At 46.3% G+C, this 15,906-nt stretch overlaps 1 protein-coding gene across 2 annotated transcripts in view; it reads left to right on the forward strand.

Moving 5' to 3' along the window:
• GALNT14 (polypeptide N-acetylgalactosaminyltransferase 14) overlaps positions 1-15,906 on the forward strand; it is a 103,461-nt gene that overhangs the window by 47,398 nt on the left and 40,157 nt on the right. For both annotated transcript variants that reach the window (XM_071579921.1, XM_071579930.1), the window contains exon 3: positions 13,618-13,716. In XM_071579921.1, coding sequence (XP_071436022.1) covers positions 13,618-13,716 — 99 coding nt within the window. The remainder of the gene's footprint in view (positions 1-13,617; positions 13,717-15,906) is intronic.

Consider the following 15,906-nt stretch of genomic DNA (forward strand, 5'->3'; position numbering starts at 1 on the left):
GAGAACAAGGAGTACTGAGATTTGCAATTCTTGGCAGCTAAGCAAGGAAAGCAAGGCAGCTATGAATCAGAAACAGGCACTTGATAAAATCATAGAACAATTCAGGCTGGAAGAGACCACAGGAGGTCTCTAATCCAGCCTCCTGCTCAAAGCTGGGTCAGCTACATAATCAGCCCAGGTTTTTCTCAATGCAGAAACCAGTGAGCTCACTGGGGCCCCTGCCTCTCTGTCTTGCCCCCCCAGCATTTTGTAAAAGCTGACATAATGTAAAAACCCTGGTTGCGGCACATGGAATTTGTAGTTCTTTTCCCCCAGCTGCCTATGTTTGGGTAATAAGCTTTGAAGTTGCTCAAGTTGCTGTCCTTGCAGTGCTTGTGTTAACTCTATCTTGTCCAGTTGCTCATAAGCAGCATTTCAGTGAGAGGAGGGCTGGGTGCACATTGAACCATGCCTGATAAAGCCTCCTGTCCTCACTGCCTGATGGCCTTCCCAGGATTGATCGTTATGTCAGTAGAAAATCTGTTTATCAAAACTATACACTGCTGTGCAGGTGCCCTGATGGAGGACTGCTGAGCTGACTGGAGACCTCTGTGTGATTAACAAGCACAGGAGTCTGTGCTGCTGCTTGTGTGATGTTGATATGTTTGGCGGCCTCAGGACATTCTTTGTGGGACGGCAGTGAGGGGAATTCTGTTGTCTCCTCTTCTGGAGCGATGCACTTAATTACCACACTTGTGTGTCTTCTCTGGCTTAACATTGCAAGACTTTGCCAATGGTGTAGTTGAGAAAAGCTTGAGAAAACTTGGTCAAAGACAAAAATCCCATGGAGCCTCTACTCCATTATATTGCCTGAAAGTGGAGGGAAATATTCACAGGACCATTTTAGCCCTGCAAAAATCCAGTGTTTTGCTTTCTTATGCTTCCATTAGAATTGGTGTCTGGCATAGATTGGGAACACCTGCGTTAAAGTGCCTCTTTCCAAAAGTTGCACCTACTGTTCATGGAGAGCCCATGCAATAAGTTTGATGGGTCTCTCTGGGAACTCATCAATGGTGAACTCAGCTGGACATGCACAATCTGTGAAATGGCTGGTGAGTGCCAAGTCCCCATACTGGGAATGTCTAGCCACTCCATCATGTGACAGTGTCTGTGGTGTTTGCTGCCCCATGTTGGTTGTCTGGTGGCTCATGGAATACACTGCCAGGAGATGGAGAGCTTGAGGAGCAGGCCAGTTGGACCTGATAGCTTCTGAGGCAGGGACTAGTGGCTCCAGGGGACAAAAATTGATGAATGCAATGACCTTCTTTCAAATGTCTTTCCATGTAATGTCCTCTTCTGAAGCTCCTTGGTTTTGATTGTTTTTTGAATGTGGTGTGGGAGGAAAAGGTTGATGAGAAAAGTCTGCATGAAGTGAAGTTGTAGGGGGTTTGAGCATTGAGGGAAGTTACATCTCCACTGAGATGGCTGCCTATGTCTGAGCTGAGAGCTGTTCTTTGCCAGCACTCCTGGGCCATCGTCCCAACATTCACTTATCCTGAAGAGCCCATTCTTCCCTCTTCAGCTATGGCAGGGCTTCTGCCATTGCCCATGTTGGCTTTGCCTGTGGTTTTCCTGGGAGTTAGTGTGTTCCCTGGGCATTATGGACATCCAAACTACCCTGTGTGAATTGCACAGACCACCCTTGGGAGGAGAGAGGCCTCCAAGCACTGAGATACAGCACAATCCTGGACTTTACTGTGATGTCTGAGCCAGTCTGTGGTGCTGGTCTGCCCTCCAAGCCCTGCCTGATTACTCCCTGAAGCTAGAGGTGGTGGGTCAGGTCAGTCAACATTGCCTTCTTGGCAGAGACAGAGGGTCATTGTCACTGCCGGTCTAACTGCATCACAGCAAAAGGACATCCTGCCTACATTTTTTGTTTAAGAGGTGTTACATTTTTCTCACCCTGACAGAGCAGTGGCTCCAGTCAGGTTTTTGGGCCACAGCTCAGCTGATCCCAGGTTGCAAGTCATGCCCTGGAGTCCTGGGCCCTGACTGTGGATGTTTGTGATCACCAAGGGCGCAGGAGCTGAAGTGCCATGCAATGCTGCACTTTTGTATCTTGAGGGGCTGCCTAGAGAAAAGGCAGGCTGAGGAGCTTTCATTAAAAATTATTCTGGGAAGACATGCTGGGGTAGGGATAGGCTGGTGTTTCTCCAGGGGCAGAGTTGGTTGTGTTTAAGTTGTGAATACTGCAGGGAGATGAGAAATGTGATGGTGCTTATTCTGCAGTGGTGGATTTGCAGTGCTGTTCCTCCCCTCTCCTTTTCTTGTATGAGAAGGATGAGAGCAACTCCTGAGAACAAGCTGTGGAGTGAGTTAGACTGTATGAGGAGCTGATGGAGGTGTATAGGTGGGTGTTGTGGATGCAGGAGAATGGGTTCAGTTAAGTGGCTCATTTTTTTTCTGGAGGGTAAAGCTAGTTACATCTGAGAGGGCTGTGCTGGGAGTGTGAGTTATGGCACCTGTCTGCGCAGTGAGCAGAAATGATTCCTGAGTTGTGTTCTTGGCTAAAAGGTGTCTGCAGGGCAAAGGGGATCAGCACTGTGGGTACCAAGGGAGTCTATAGATGTCTCAGAGCCTGGCACTGGCAATTAGGATGACTGGACTGTTCCAGAAAACATCATGGTATAATACTAAATTTGTGACTGCTGGTTTTGTTTATCAAAGTTGTCCCTTGTTCCAGCCCTGCAGTGCCTTGCTGGGCAGGAAGAGCATCTGCACAGGACAGGCATCCTCCCAGGAAGAATCTGAGGAGCTCGCCTGGGAGCAGGTACAGCTTCCATCCCAACTGTCCCTTCCATGGAGAACACCTTTATTTTATGGACGTATATTTTCCTTGCCAAAAGTTGCTGTTTCAGAGAGAAAAAAGCTGAGAACAGTTTCTCCCCCCTCTCCAAATGACAGATTTCTTTCCCATAAGTTATTTTGGCTTTGTTTCCCTATGAGACAGTTTTGATTTCATTTTGGAAATTCCCCACCCACCCGTCCACTGCATTTTGCCAAGAAAAATGCATGCACAAAATAGTTCTGAGTCGATCTGAAATGACCCTTCCCTCGTCCTTTTTCAGTTCCTCCATTTTACCCTGCTTGTATCCCAGCCCTGTTCTTAGCAGCATTATGGAGAGATGATGTGCACTGTATGAGGATTGTATGAGGACAATGAGGACTTCTGTGCAAGCACTGGGGGAACCTTCTTCTGTGCAGTCCCTGTGGGAATTTGCTCCAGCAGTTGGTTCCCCCCATAAGAACAGATTTTTTGGGGGACTGGAAGAGTTAGGTGAGCCTTTGGGATTTCCCTTTTGTTATGCAGACTCACAAGCTGGAGCAAGAAGGGAAGCACTGCTTCAGAGCTGGTGCTGGCAATGTGTGGGTGCCTGCAGAGAAGGGACTTGGACTGGGGCTCCAGTGTCAGTGCTGTGAATTCTTGGCTGAGTTGCAGTACCTTGATTTAAACCATCCCTGCCACCTGAGGGCATGGAATGGACAAGCAGAATGCGTACAGCTTTGGAACAGGATTTTGCGCCTGTTAATATTCTGTGGCAGGATGGTTTGTATTGAGAAGTAACTGCTGGTTAGATGTAGTTAGCCCAGTGTTGAGCCGCTGCCTATCCATCAATACCACGTGTCTCTCTCCAGCCTCCAGTCTCTTGCTCAGTCCCTTGGGAAATGGCAGAGCTAGTACTGCCAGGGCTAATTATTCCTCAAGACAGAAGACATGTGATAAAATATTAACCTTTTTCAAAAACAGAGCCCCAGTTAATTAGCTCCACTTTTGTGACACATTCACCCAGAGATAAAAGCTTGTTCCCCAGATATCTGTCTGTGGAGCAATGATCTTTCCACATGTCCCTGTCACGATAGGGGACGTGGAGGAGGGAGAGCTGGGAATTTAATAAAAGACAGTGACCTGCCAGTCACTGTGCCCTAAGGACGAACTGTTCCATTTCAAGGTGAGCAATGCCTGGGAATGGGCACTGCTGCTTTTGTTCAAGAGACTGAAGCTGGAAATGGAGACAGAGCAGGTGATGGGATCCGCTCCTCTCCCCACAGCTGGATTGTGTCCTCGTTGTCAGTGCCACATCTCTGGAGCCTGAATGTGGGGCTGTGTGGGTAGACAGGGCTCAGTAGATCTGAGTGAATAACTGTGTTTCAGTTCTTTGGTTGTTTAAGGAAAAGAAAAGCCAGGAGATAGCAATTTCAGGATAAACCAAAAGCAAAGCTGTTGGTGAATGTAAAAGTAAGAAGAGAGGAAAACTTAAAGCTGAAGGATGTTTTTCTCATCCTGAAAAGGGAAAAATTTCATTTAGATCTCAAATGTTTTTGATGCTTCAGTCATCTAAAAAATGACAAGCTGTATTTAAAAGCAAGTGATTTTGAGTATCAGATGAAAAGTACACATTGGGCTTCTCAGGAACAAATGATGTACTGGAGTGGAAGTGTTGCTGCAATGTGTGTTGGTGGATGCAGAAACCGCTGGTGGGAGGACGTGGTATGGCTGTGGCAGTCACTGCATTAGGGAGAGGGGCTTCTTCCCGGCTGACGATCTCTGATAGACCAGGATTGACTGCAGTCCCTGGGGTGGCTGTGCTGTGGCCCTTGGAGTGGCTGTGCCACCACTGGTCAGTCCATGGAGACATAGGTTCTCCTTTGTAAACCCTGTGTGCAGGATCCTGGGGGGTTTATAGGGAAGAGAAAACTCTGCTTGTCTTGGTGCCCTTTGCAGAGACTGATACAGCACCCCCATGAACCACACCAGGGCCCACTGATGATTTCATGATGGGCATCACTTCATCACCAAGTGCTTGAGCATTCACGGGGTGCCATTGATCACTCTCTGCTAAAACTATCCCCTGCCTTTGACTGCTATAACGTATTGACCACTTGTCTTACAGTTATTATGTGCCATCGATTACTTTGATAACTTGCTCCAAGTAATTCTGACAGAATGAAGTTGTTTGTTTAACTTTAGTGCTTGTCTCAGTGTTTTTATTGATCCAGTGTGTTTGTATAGGCTGAAATCAAAGTCAAGTATTAGTAAATAATGGAACTAATTCTCCGAGGCTTGCTCCTGTTGATAATTAAGGCCATGAGACGGTTTCCTCCATCAAACTCTCATTTGTTTTTTTCAGCTACCCAGAGCCTTAAAGTCCTACTCCATCAACTGCAGCAAAAGGGCAATCACAGGCACTATTTTGGGGCTATTTAGGTGAACTTTTACTATAAACACTGCAGCTCCCTAAATGTTTAAAGTGTTTTTGAGCTATCACAGCATGGAGCTGGGTTTGTGCTTCCCCAGCTGTGACTAAGGAGATGATGTGCGTATGGGGACTTTCTCTGCTTTAATATGCCACATGGTGCCAGGAAGCTCTGGTCAGAAAGCATCCCTCCCTAAGGAATCTTTATATCCATGGTTCCAACTCTCTGAAATGTAATTTCAGGTTGTCCTGGCTTCTAAAAAACGTCAATAATGGATTGGTGGCTTTCCAGGAAGATAGAAGGTGCCAGATTTTGCTTTGGCTTTCACCAGGTGAAAACCTTTGCTATCAGCTCAGTATTCCAGTAAAACTGTTATCAGAAATTTGGTCACAGATTAAAATTCTACTGAAAACAAAGAAGGTTCTTTTTTTTTCCATTTTGTTTTCTTCTTTTCACTTTTATTGGCTACATTTTTGTTTTTGCATTTGTTCCGAGGAAGGAAGGTTGGAGGGAGTCAAGAAGAGACAAACTCTGAGTCTGTGTGGAGGGCCTTAGAAGTCTGAATTATTCATGAGCTTCTTTGAAAATCAAGACACACATTCTGGTGTAACTTGTTTTTAAATGTAGCTGTGCTATTCTTTCCTTCTTTTTTTAATAGATTCTCCTTTTATCCCCCTCCCCTTTTCCAAAGACAAGAATCCAGCAAATTTTTAGTAAATTATAGATGCAACATGTCATCAGTTTTGAGGTTCACAGGCAGCAGCACATCATGTGCACAGAAGGTTATTTTTTCCTATTTGCATTTCCCCCTTCAAATTTAGCTGTTTGATTAATTTTTTAGATATCTATCTTGCAGGGAAAAGAAAGAGACCAAAAGAGGCAGTGAGTTAGAGGAAATACTAATTGTATGGTAGCCAAATATAGCACTGTTTCAAGTTCCAAAAGCTGTGTAGAAAAATGGCCTTGTTGGTCAACCCACAACTGAGTTGAGCCAATTTGCAGAATCCTGTCCTGGTGCACAGTGTCCGTGGTGGTCCCCTGCCAGGGCTTGGAGCTGCTCACCCTCAGGCCCTGACCATCACACCCATGGTAGCACATCGGCTTCAGAGGGACACAGAGGCTGAAGGGAAGCGGCTGCATCATCTCCTGCCCTCAGGAGGACTCTCCTCTTTTGTGCATCTTCTGGTATTTTTGTGGTATCATGCGCTGGGGCGGGGAGAGGTGGAGACTTGGACAGGGTCCTTTGGGAGTCTAATTTACAGTGAGAACTGGTTCACTGCCCTGGCAGTTTTTTCCTGATGGTTGTCCTTACAGTTTTATCCAATTGCATCTAGTTAAAGCCTGCTAAATAACTCCTTGTTAGCTCTGATGCTAAACACCATTGAATATGTGTTATAGATGTGCTTCCTCACCGTTGCTCAAGTCCTTGTACACCCTTGAGTCATCTGCTCATCCAGGGATTCCTCCTTCTTTCATCACCCCTGTTTCTCCCAGCCCCAGCAGCCCTTGTTGCATGACACCCTAGGGACTTTTCAGTCCTTTTTGGGAATGCAAACCTGAGGTACATGCCAGTCCTGCACAGAGAAGTTATACTGACCTTTCTCAAGGGTATTTTTTCACTTTGGCAAGCTAAACATGAGCTGTCATTCCCTGCAATCACATAGCACTGCCAGCTGACATCTGACTCCTCGTCCCTTGTTCTTTCCCTTTGGCATGGCTGCTTTCTGGACTATTCTGCCTTCCAGCTGTTTTTTCAGCCTCTTTGCTCTAGGCCTTTTGGTGTTTCAGGAACACCAACCTGCCCACAGTCATGGCCAGCCCAAGGTGCACCTGCAGGACTAGGATAGACTCAAGAGGGTCTGTAGCAGGTGGTGATTCCTGGAGCCAGTACTTTTCGTGTCCTGCTGCAAAGGTCACATACGTGCTCTGAGCAGCGACATTCATGCTCAGACTGTGGTGTGTCCTGGTGGAGTGGTCAGCATCAAAGCTCTTGGCGTTGTGGAGACCAGAACTCCAGGGATTTGTCAGTAGGTCTTTGTCCCAGACCCGACCCCAAATGCAGGATGCACCAGTAGCTGGTTCACAGCTCTCTGCTGTGCCCTGGCAAGGCCTTGAGTGTCACAGTGCTGGAGATGGGCAGCAAGGCAGACCATGGTCAGCCCCGCTGTCTGGCAGCCTCATCCTGACTGAGGAGGGCAAAGCATACCCAGAGAAGGAGGAGGAGATGCTGGCATGTGTTGGAAAAACAGAGTAGGATTTGGAAGGTCTGTCAAAGCTAAATGAAAAAAATATTTTGAGGCAACATGCAGGAAGGATGGCTTGAGGAGACCCAAGAAGAACTCAGGGAGGTGAATGCTGTGAAGAAGGTCACTGACCCCTCTTTGTGCTCCGGTCATGCAAATACTGAATTGTCATATCCCATTTATACTTTTGTATGAGACTGGTGCATTGACTGTAACATGAACAGCGCTCCTTGGATTTTCCATCTCTGGAGGTCATTAGGTAATGATTTTTTGAAAGTATTCCTCAGTCAGACACAAGTCACTGGGCTTAATGCATGGATAACTGAGAAATGCAGAAATAACTGGGAAAAATGCCAGAGACTGTGTCACCCAGAGGTCAGGTGAAGCGGTGCACAAGGATGTCCAGAAGTTAGTTCTATGAACTTACTAGCTTCCATATCAGTGGGCACATGCATTGCTATATAGTTCTATATCACACTCTGTGTCCAGGGTCGCTATTTTTAGAGTATTTTCATGGCAAAACAGATGAGTTATTAGGAAGAAATTCTCTGTTGTGTGGGTGGTAAGGCATTGGCATAGGTTGCCCAGAGAACTTATGGGTGCTCCATCCCTGGAAGAGTTCAAGCATTGATGGATCTGTGAGTGATCTGGTCTAGTGCCCCAAAACATTCTATGATTTTATGATTCTATGAATTTTGTTTCAGCTCAAAGACAGGTTTTAGGCCTCAGGGGCTGCAGCTGTGCCCCCCTGAGAAGGTGTCCTGAGATGTATGACCAAAGTGCCTGCATGTCCTGCCATCCCTACAGGTGTGTGGAGCCTGGGTAACTTTGCTACTGGCCAGGGCAGGGCAGCTGGAGTTCTAATCCTTTCGTTCCAACTGGTGACGGTTTACTTGCCTTGATGGGTATTGGCTTCCTTGCTCCCTGGGGCAGTTATTTTCATTTTCCTCCAAGGGAGTAATTTTTCACACCTGGTTGGTTGTCAAAACTTGCTTCAGTTTCCTCTGAGGTTTTGGTGGAAGGACTTGATGTGACTGCACCAAGGGTGCATGACTGCAGTAGTTAGGTGAAGGAGCTCAAAGGAGGGCTGAGCTGGTTTTCATGATAAGAAGGAAAAAAATATTAAAGCAAGTTCTCCTTGGGTTTTTTCCCTGAACTGTCATCTATTTCCAGAAGTGGATTGGCTCCTGTCCCTTTGGTAAGGGACAGACATGTTTTCAGCCTCTCTGGTCTTTCTTTTCTTCTCTACTTTACCTGCTGCTCTGTTTCTCTAGCTGGGTGTGGGGTGACACCAGTGTCCCTGGAAAGCAGTCTGGCTAGTATGTGATGTGTAGCCTCAACAAAGCTGTAGAGGCTTCTCCCAGGCAGGAATGACTTGGTCCAGCCCAAGGCCAGGCTGGAGCAGTGGCTTGTTCCAGTCCTGACTGGCTGAGTCCTTTCAGAGGTGTGCACCAGGCTGGCAAGATCTGTCCTTTCAGCATGGGTGTGAGCAAAGAGGTTTGGCATTAGTATTAACTCTTCCTTTGTCATTGGTGTAATGTGTTTCACTCTTTCTGTGAGCTAAAAGGACTTCTTATGCTTTTCCCCTTTCTCCACCAAGTTCTCTGCTTATAGTGGAGCATCAAGGTCTGTAACATGCAGCTCGTGATGGCTGCACTGCTGTGACATGACTCTTGCATGTGCCGTCACTCAAGAGAGCCATCAAGTTTGGAGAGCTAGTCAGATTTGAGGAATGTCATCTGAAACCCAAAGTGGTTTGTCTGTCAGGGTGTGGTGTGAACCTATGCTGTTTGTGATGGCCTGTCCCTATCCTCTGGGTCGCTGTGACAGCCCTGTGACTGCACAGTGTGGGGAAAAACCAAAATATCCTTGGTTTAGGAGTGTGGTGACAAGACTGCTCTCACATGTATTCCTAAGGAGAAGAGAGGAGCCAGGAGAGAGTCAAAAGATGATGTGGCGCTCTCTGATGAAGCTGCCTGTTTGAAATAAATATGCAGAGAGTACTTTGGAAGTGGTGAACTGTGTTGAGGGAGAGTTTGGACTTCACGGAAAACATGAAGAATTCCAAGCAGAGTTGTTGGCAGGTGAGGGCCGTTGAAGTAGAACAGAGGAATGAGCAGAAGGCTGGCAGGGGAGTCTGGGGGAGTGGAATGAGGATAATAATTTCTTGAAGGAAGTTAATGAGGCACAGGAGAGGGTGAATGTAAGAGGTGGGTTCCAAGAGACATGTCACAGCTTTGTGGGCATGTGATGTCAGGTGCCAAGGAGAAAACATGCTCTGGATGAGCCTGTGGGGGACCAGGAGGGGTTGCAGAATGGGATCCATCTCTGTTCACACTGTTAGTCTTTACCACTGAGCTGTGTAGCTGTGATTGCAAGATGGGTGCTGCTTTGGTGTGGGGCACTTGGAGTTAAGTTTGCCGTTTTAGATGTTAACTGGGTTGGAATTCCCTGAGAATGGGCATGTGTTGCCCCATAAGGAGGATCTCTAGGGATGCAGGGACAGCTGTATGCAGAGGCCACATATCTATGATACCACACCGTTCATCAGAAGCACAAGGGTTGAAGGAACTCAATAAGAAATCTCGAGTAAGTGACTTAGGAGGCTTGTGAGGAATGCTGAAGTGTCCAGAGTTTGGGGCTTTGTATGGAAGGGCTTTGCAATTGCTGTGATGAGTGCAGGGCTCTGACTGTCTGCTCCCTGTCCCTGCAAACAGGTGCTCCATAATCTATTCCGGAGCTGTTAATAGCATATTGGGAACATGGATATGAGATGTACTGCTTTGTCCACCCTGAAAGAACTATAACAGGCAACCAGTTCAGGCTGGGATTTTCCAGGGGTGATCCATAAGGTCAGAAATAATCCTTTCAAAGCTTTCTGAGTCTGAAATTATTTCAGTTTTGAAAGGGGAAAGCACCTTAAAAGAGAAAAGTGAAACTTCCATGAAATTAAAGTTTGACTTTGGGGTTTGCAGGAGGAAGTAAGAATTGTTTCTCCATCTGGGTGTTCTCTCTGGGGTTTTTAGGACAGGCCAACCTGGCTTCTGTCTCCTTTCAGCCCCCCAGATGCTAGGAGCTGGTGGAGCAGCCTACATTGAAGGCAGATCAGTTGGCAGCATTCCTGATAGTACTTGCTGTGCTAGGATTGCTCCCCAGTCCTGCTGCAAGGTTTCGAAGAATCAAACTTTAAATTACTTTAGCCAATGAGTTTCAACACACTGCAAATATAGGCAGTGCAGTTATTACTCTTTTTTTACCTGTTTTTTTGAACAATCTGAAAAAATCCTCAAACTGCCATTGGTTTTCTGAAAATGTTTTGGATGTTGGTTTTGGTTTGATTTTTTTTTGTTTTTTTGTTGGCAGTTGGATGACCTATGAAATACCGTAAGCAGCACAAAACATTTATCCAGTGACAGCCTGAGGTAGCATAGGCAGCTCTTAGCAGGTTTATTTTCATTATTACAGCAATTTTAGGGCTGCATGCTGCAATTTTCACTTGCAGTGAGGTATTAAATTGAAATTACCCCAGATGTAATTGTCACACAAAATAATTCTGGACATGCTGGATTTAATGCTTTTCCAAGCTGTGGTTTTTATTATCCAAGTAAGTGCCAAAAAAACACTTGTAGTCAACAACTTAAACTGAAATCTGCCTTCTGGGAAGCCAGGCTGTTTAGCTGCATTTTCACTGGGGGAGGAAGGGAAAAAAAAAGGACCAACTGGAGGGAACTTTTGGAAGTCTCCTGAAAGAAGAGCCCAGGAATAAAATCTTGGGCAAGGGCACAGTCAGGACCACACAGAAAACCCAGACAAGGAGCCTTGGCAGATACAGCAACTCAGCCTAGCTCTTTTCAGGCTGACTTTTGGAGAGGCAAGCTCCAGCTGGTGTAGTGCTGGTCACAGAGATGAAGCAAGAATGGGTGTGCTGCTGGGTCCCCCCTGCTCTGGAGTAGCAGTGCACTTACCAGTCTGTTCCTTGGGATATGATGAGTCTCATTAAACAGAAGCCAGCGATGTGCTGCAGCACCAGTGACCAAGCTCTGGAAGTGCTCATATATGACATTTCAGCGTTTCCCATGTGTGCGTTGTCTGGTGAGGCCGATCTAGTGCACAGACATCTGGAGTTTTAAAAGCCAGTTGTTGCGCACGAGGAGCCCTGACTGCGCTGCTGGGGGCTCAGCCAGGGTTGCAATATCCCCAGCACTCCCACGGGTGGGTGGCACAGCACGCATCCGCTGCTGCTTTATTGTTTAGCTCCTTAACTGTTGTAATAACATAAGTAAAGTATTGATGACTTCATGTTTTCCACCCTCTTTCACTTTTTTCCAGAAATAGCTTCCCATGTTTGCTCCACAGAACCCTGCTGAAAGTGGGTGGAAGGACATGCATCTGGGAATGGTGTATAAATAGCACAGGGAGAGGCAGTTGCCATAGTCTGTCCCTGGAGCTCCACAAAGCAAGTGAGAGCTGAGCCTGAGCATGGCAAAACGGGCACTGAGCAGCCACTTCCTTCTCATTGTATCAGTTTAGGAAGGCTCAACTGAAGCTGGTTACTGGATGATGCATGGGTCTACAGTGACCCAGACAAGCAGCTCAGGGCATGACCTGATGCTGTTTCATAATTTAGAAACCCTGTGTTTTCAGCATCCCTGAGATGTAATTTTGAAGAATGAGGGTGTTGTCGCACAGGGCAATGTTGCTGAGCTTTCTCCTGCATATGGAGTAGCTGTGCAACTTTGGCATCCTTTGGGGATGAACCTAGAATTAGAATTGGCTCGATCATGAACTTCTGGTGTTGGTAACTATGCTGAAAGAACACGGTAGTAATGAGGAGGCTGCTTTTGGTCAGGTTGAAGCAGGATTTGGAAGAGGTTTTGAGTTAAACCGTGAGAGAAAGCAGCAACTTATTTAGCGTGAACTTGCAAATATTTTGTCCCACTCAAGATACCAATTTTTTAAACTTTGGAATTGTTTCAACTGTTGTGCACTCTTTTTTCCTTTAATTTACTTCACTTTTTAAATAATCAGAAATGAAATTTCAAATTAAAAGACAGAAAACCTAATCAAAATAGTATCTCAAGCATTTTGGCACTTCAGATATGCAACATGCCATGTTCAACAGCATAAACCAGCAGTATCTGGCTACTTTTACTTGTGTTCTCCTCTCCTTTCCCAGCTTATTTTTTCCATCTGGTTTTATTCCCATTGCAGATACTATGCTCCAGAACTTTGTTGGATCAAACTAGTGGTTTGTTGAAAGAGTGGTTGCCCGGTCATTTTTCCTGCTTCATTTGAGGATAGTGGTGGTAGCACCTGGGCGGTGACAGAACAGCAAGCGAGTGGCACGTGGATGGGAAGGGACATAATGGCTGTGATGGAGAGCTCCTCAGGCTAGACATGGGCTCTTGCTGCTGTTCTGTCATCATAGAAACTAATAGCAACCTGGAAAGAGCATCACAGATGTAAGAGGTGTATCTGGATTTTCTGAGTGAGGAATATATTGATGTCGGTCCATAAAAGCCACAAATGTAATCAGCTAAAGGTCAAAGTAATTACAGAGTCTGTGACATTTCCTTCTGGGAAGGAGGCAGCAGGGACTGTGGTCGCAGTTGTGGGTTTTCACCTTCTACAGGCTGGCTTGGAAAGTTTTAAACCCCAGTCTTCTGTGTAGTTTGGTTATGCCAATAAGGCAGAATGAATAAGGAAACAATCAATTTAGAAACATAACTTGGCTTATCTGGAAACTGGCTGGTGGAAATTGCTGCCTTGGAAGGTTGGGAGTGAGGTGGCTTAGAGGAGGAGCTGCAAGGATGCTCTTACCTCTGCTGGTGCTGCCAGCCAGGTGGGTGTGAGGGTGCTAGCTGGGAAGCAATGGTTAGAGGAAAGGCCTGCCCACTGGAAACATCCGTTCTCATCCCTTCCTATTAAAGACAGTTCAGTTCTTCGCTGCTTTAATCCTCAGTGACTGACTTGGCATTTTCTGGATTCCTTGAGAAAGGATTCTGACAGAAAAACTCTATTTATTTGTAATAGAGGCTGGAGGACCATTTACTCATGGACTCTGCTGCCTGTGTAAATTAAGTGAGCTCCCACTTGAATTCCAGCACCTGAAGGGCGTTTCTTCTTTCTCCCTCCCCAGGTGTACGACTTTACACTATGGCCAGGACCTCCCGCCAACCAGTGTCGTCATCACCTTCCACAACGAGGCCAGGTCAACCCTGCTAAGGACCATTCGGAGGTAAGAGCTCCTGGTGATCTCTTAAAAAGTGTTTGAGTGGACTAAAAGTTTTGATGAAAAAAAGACAGAATCTGTTCGCACTCACTGCAGCAATGGGACCAGACCTACCAGCTATCGTCTCAAATGATGCCTGGGAGAAATTAGCCTGGGAGTTGGTCCTGGAGAAGTAGCTTTTACAGTGGAATGCTCAGGAAAGTAAGGAGATGTGCTCCTTTTGCAGGGTCTAGCATGGGAAACTCTTGAGGAAGCATTAGCAGATTAGACAGAGTCTGGGATAAGAGCTTTTATATCCAGCTGGGTATCAGAGCTCAGCTGTATTTTGTCCCAGTCCTTTAGGAACAGCTGTCATTCTGCAGATATCTGCTCTGGTGCGGCTGTTTTAGCTTCTCCAGTGACCCATCAAGTGCCAGAAGGGCTTGCTAATTGAGAAGCCCTAATGGCACACATGCAGACTGGATTTTCAAAGACAGTTTCTGTACTCCTGCCGGTACACGGTGGAGCACTCTGGGCATGTGGCCATTCCTTCATTTGTTGGTTTGTTCTTGGCTGTGTTTTGCTGTAGTGGATAAACAAAAGGCTTCATTTTCACTGCAGGTTTTTGAAATCAGCATTTAATCCCAATACATGCTTTGAATCTGCAAGTTCTTTTGTGGGAAGAATTGGTGAGGTGTGTTCACCACACCTTTGAGGGATCCATCTCCAGATCTAGGCTGGTGGGTTCCTCTGTAGCAAGCTTGTGTGTGCTTTGCTCTATGCCAGTAGTAAATGTGTTGTAGGTGCATTTCTTGTCCACATTATGAAGGTTTGTGTTCTGCTGCAAGTCTTGTCTTTTAAACCCTGGCATCCCCAGGGACCCCTTGCCATCACTGGTACTGGTCAGACTGGGGTTGCTGGTTACAGGAAGGCTTTAGCTGTGCCCTGTTCACTGTTAGCATCCTTGCTGAGCTTTTCTCTGAAAACAGCATCCCTCCTCAGGTGAGCACAACCAGGGCCACAAGTGAGTTTGACAGTCCTGAAATTGAATTCTTGCTTTGCTTTATGGTTTCATGCCCAATCCCATCTCCTTCCTTCACACTTAATAATCTGTCACTGCTTTCTGCCTCTAGAGTGTGTGGATTTTGGGTGACACTGATGCTTGGTGCTGTGTACCACCTCCTTGATCCTGGACCTTCTCTTTTGTCTTTACAGTGCTTGCATAAGTTTGCCATTCTCCAGAACTGTCTGAAAGAGAGATGGCAGGTCCAGTCCTTTGGTCCCTAAGATATAGAAAGCTTACAACATAAAAAGTGCAGGGATGGACTAATCTCATTTCTTTTCATAACTCAGCACTTGCCAGTCCTGCCAGGTATGATTATGAGTGATGTTGTCACATGAAAAATGTTAGACCTATGGTACAGATCTTATACCTGGATCCCCCATATCTGGCTTCATTAGAGAACTGTTCATTGCAGTGATGGCAAGTGAGAAATACAGATAGATTGAATTTTTCCTTCCTCCTCTAGGTTATTGTCCTCTGAAGTTTCTGATTTCCAGCTATAAAAAGGCTTTCTTCCTTGTTTCTCGTATTTTCATTGCTTTACTTGATTAGTTGGCTTTACTGCCTTCCTTCCCTGGTTATGTGTGATTTCCACCACAGCTTTGCCCCCATGCACTGCTCCTCCTTGCTTATGTGCCCCGGAAATTCCACTGTTCATGGTTGTCTGAGGAATTTTTCCCCAATTCTGGGTTCCCTTCTGAGCTTCCCTTTCTCTTAGATTGATCTCCAAACAGTTCCAGAGCCCCATGAAGCTGCGCCACAGAGGCAAGTTCAGGCAGTGAGGAACTGAGTTCCCCATCTCCTCTGCCTCTCCCCAGGGCTGAGATCCTGAGCTGACTCTCCTTTTTCTGGTCCCCATGGTTTGGAGGCAGACTCTTGGCATCAGAGTTCACTGTTTTCCTCCTGGATGCAGTACCCAGAGGCTTGCTTTGATCCAACCACCCCTAGGGTTAGCATCCCATGGTGACAAGTTGTGCTGGTGACATGGCTTCTGCTCTGCTCCTCTCTGACTGTGACTGTGCATGTATTGCCACCTCCCCACCTCTTTCTGGACCCAGCTGAGAGCTCGTCTGCCTCTTCAGACTCTGTAGGTTAATTTGCTGTGCCTTCCAACTACTTGGGTTTTTCCCCCCTTGCTTGGCAAAATACTTAGT

Source organism: Pithys albifrons, chromosome 2 (assembly GCF_047495875.1).
Source record: "Pithys albifrons albifrons isolate INPA30051 chromosome 2, PitAlb_v1, whole genome shotgun sequence".
Lineage (NCBI taxonomy): Eukaryota > Metazoa > Chordata > Aves > Passeriformes > Thamnophilidae > Pithys > Pithys albifrons.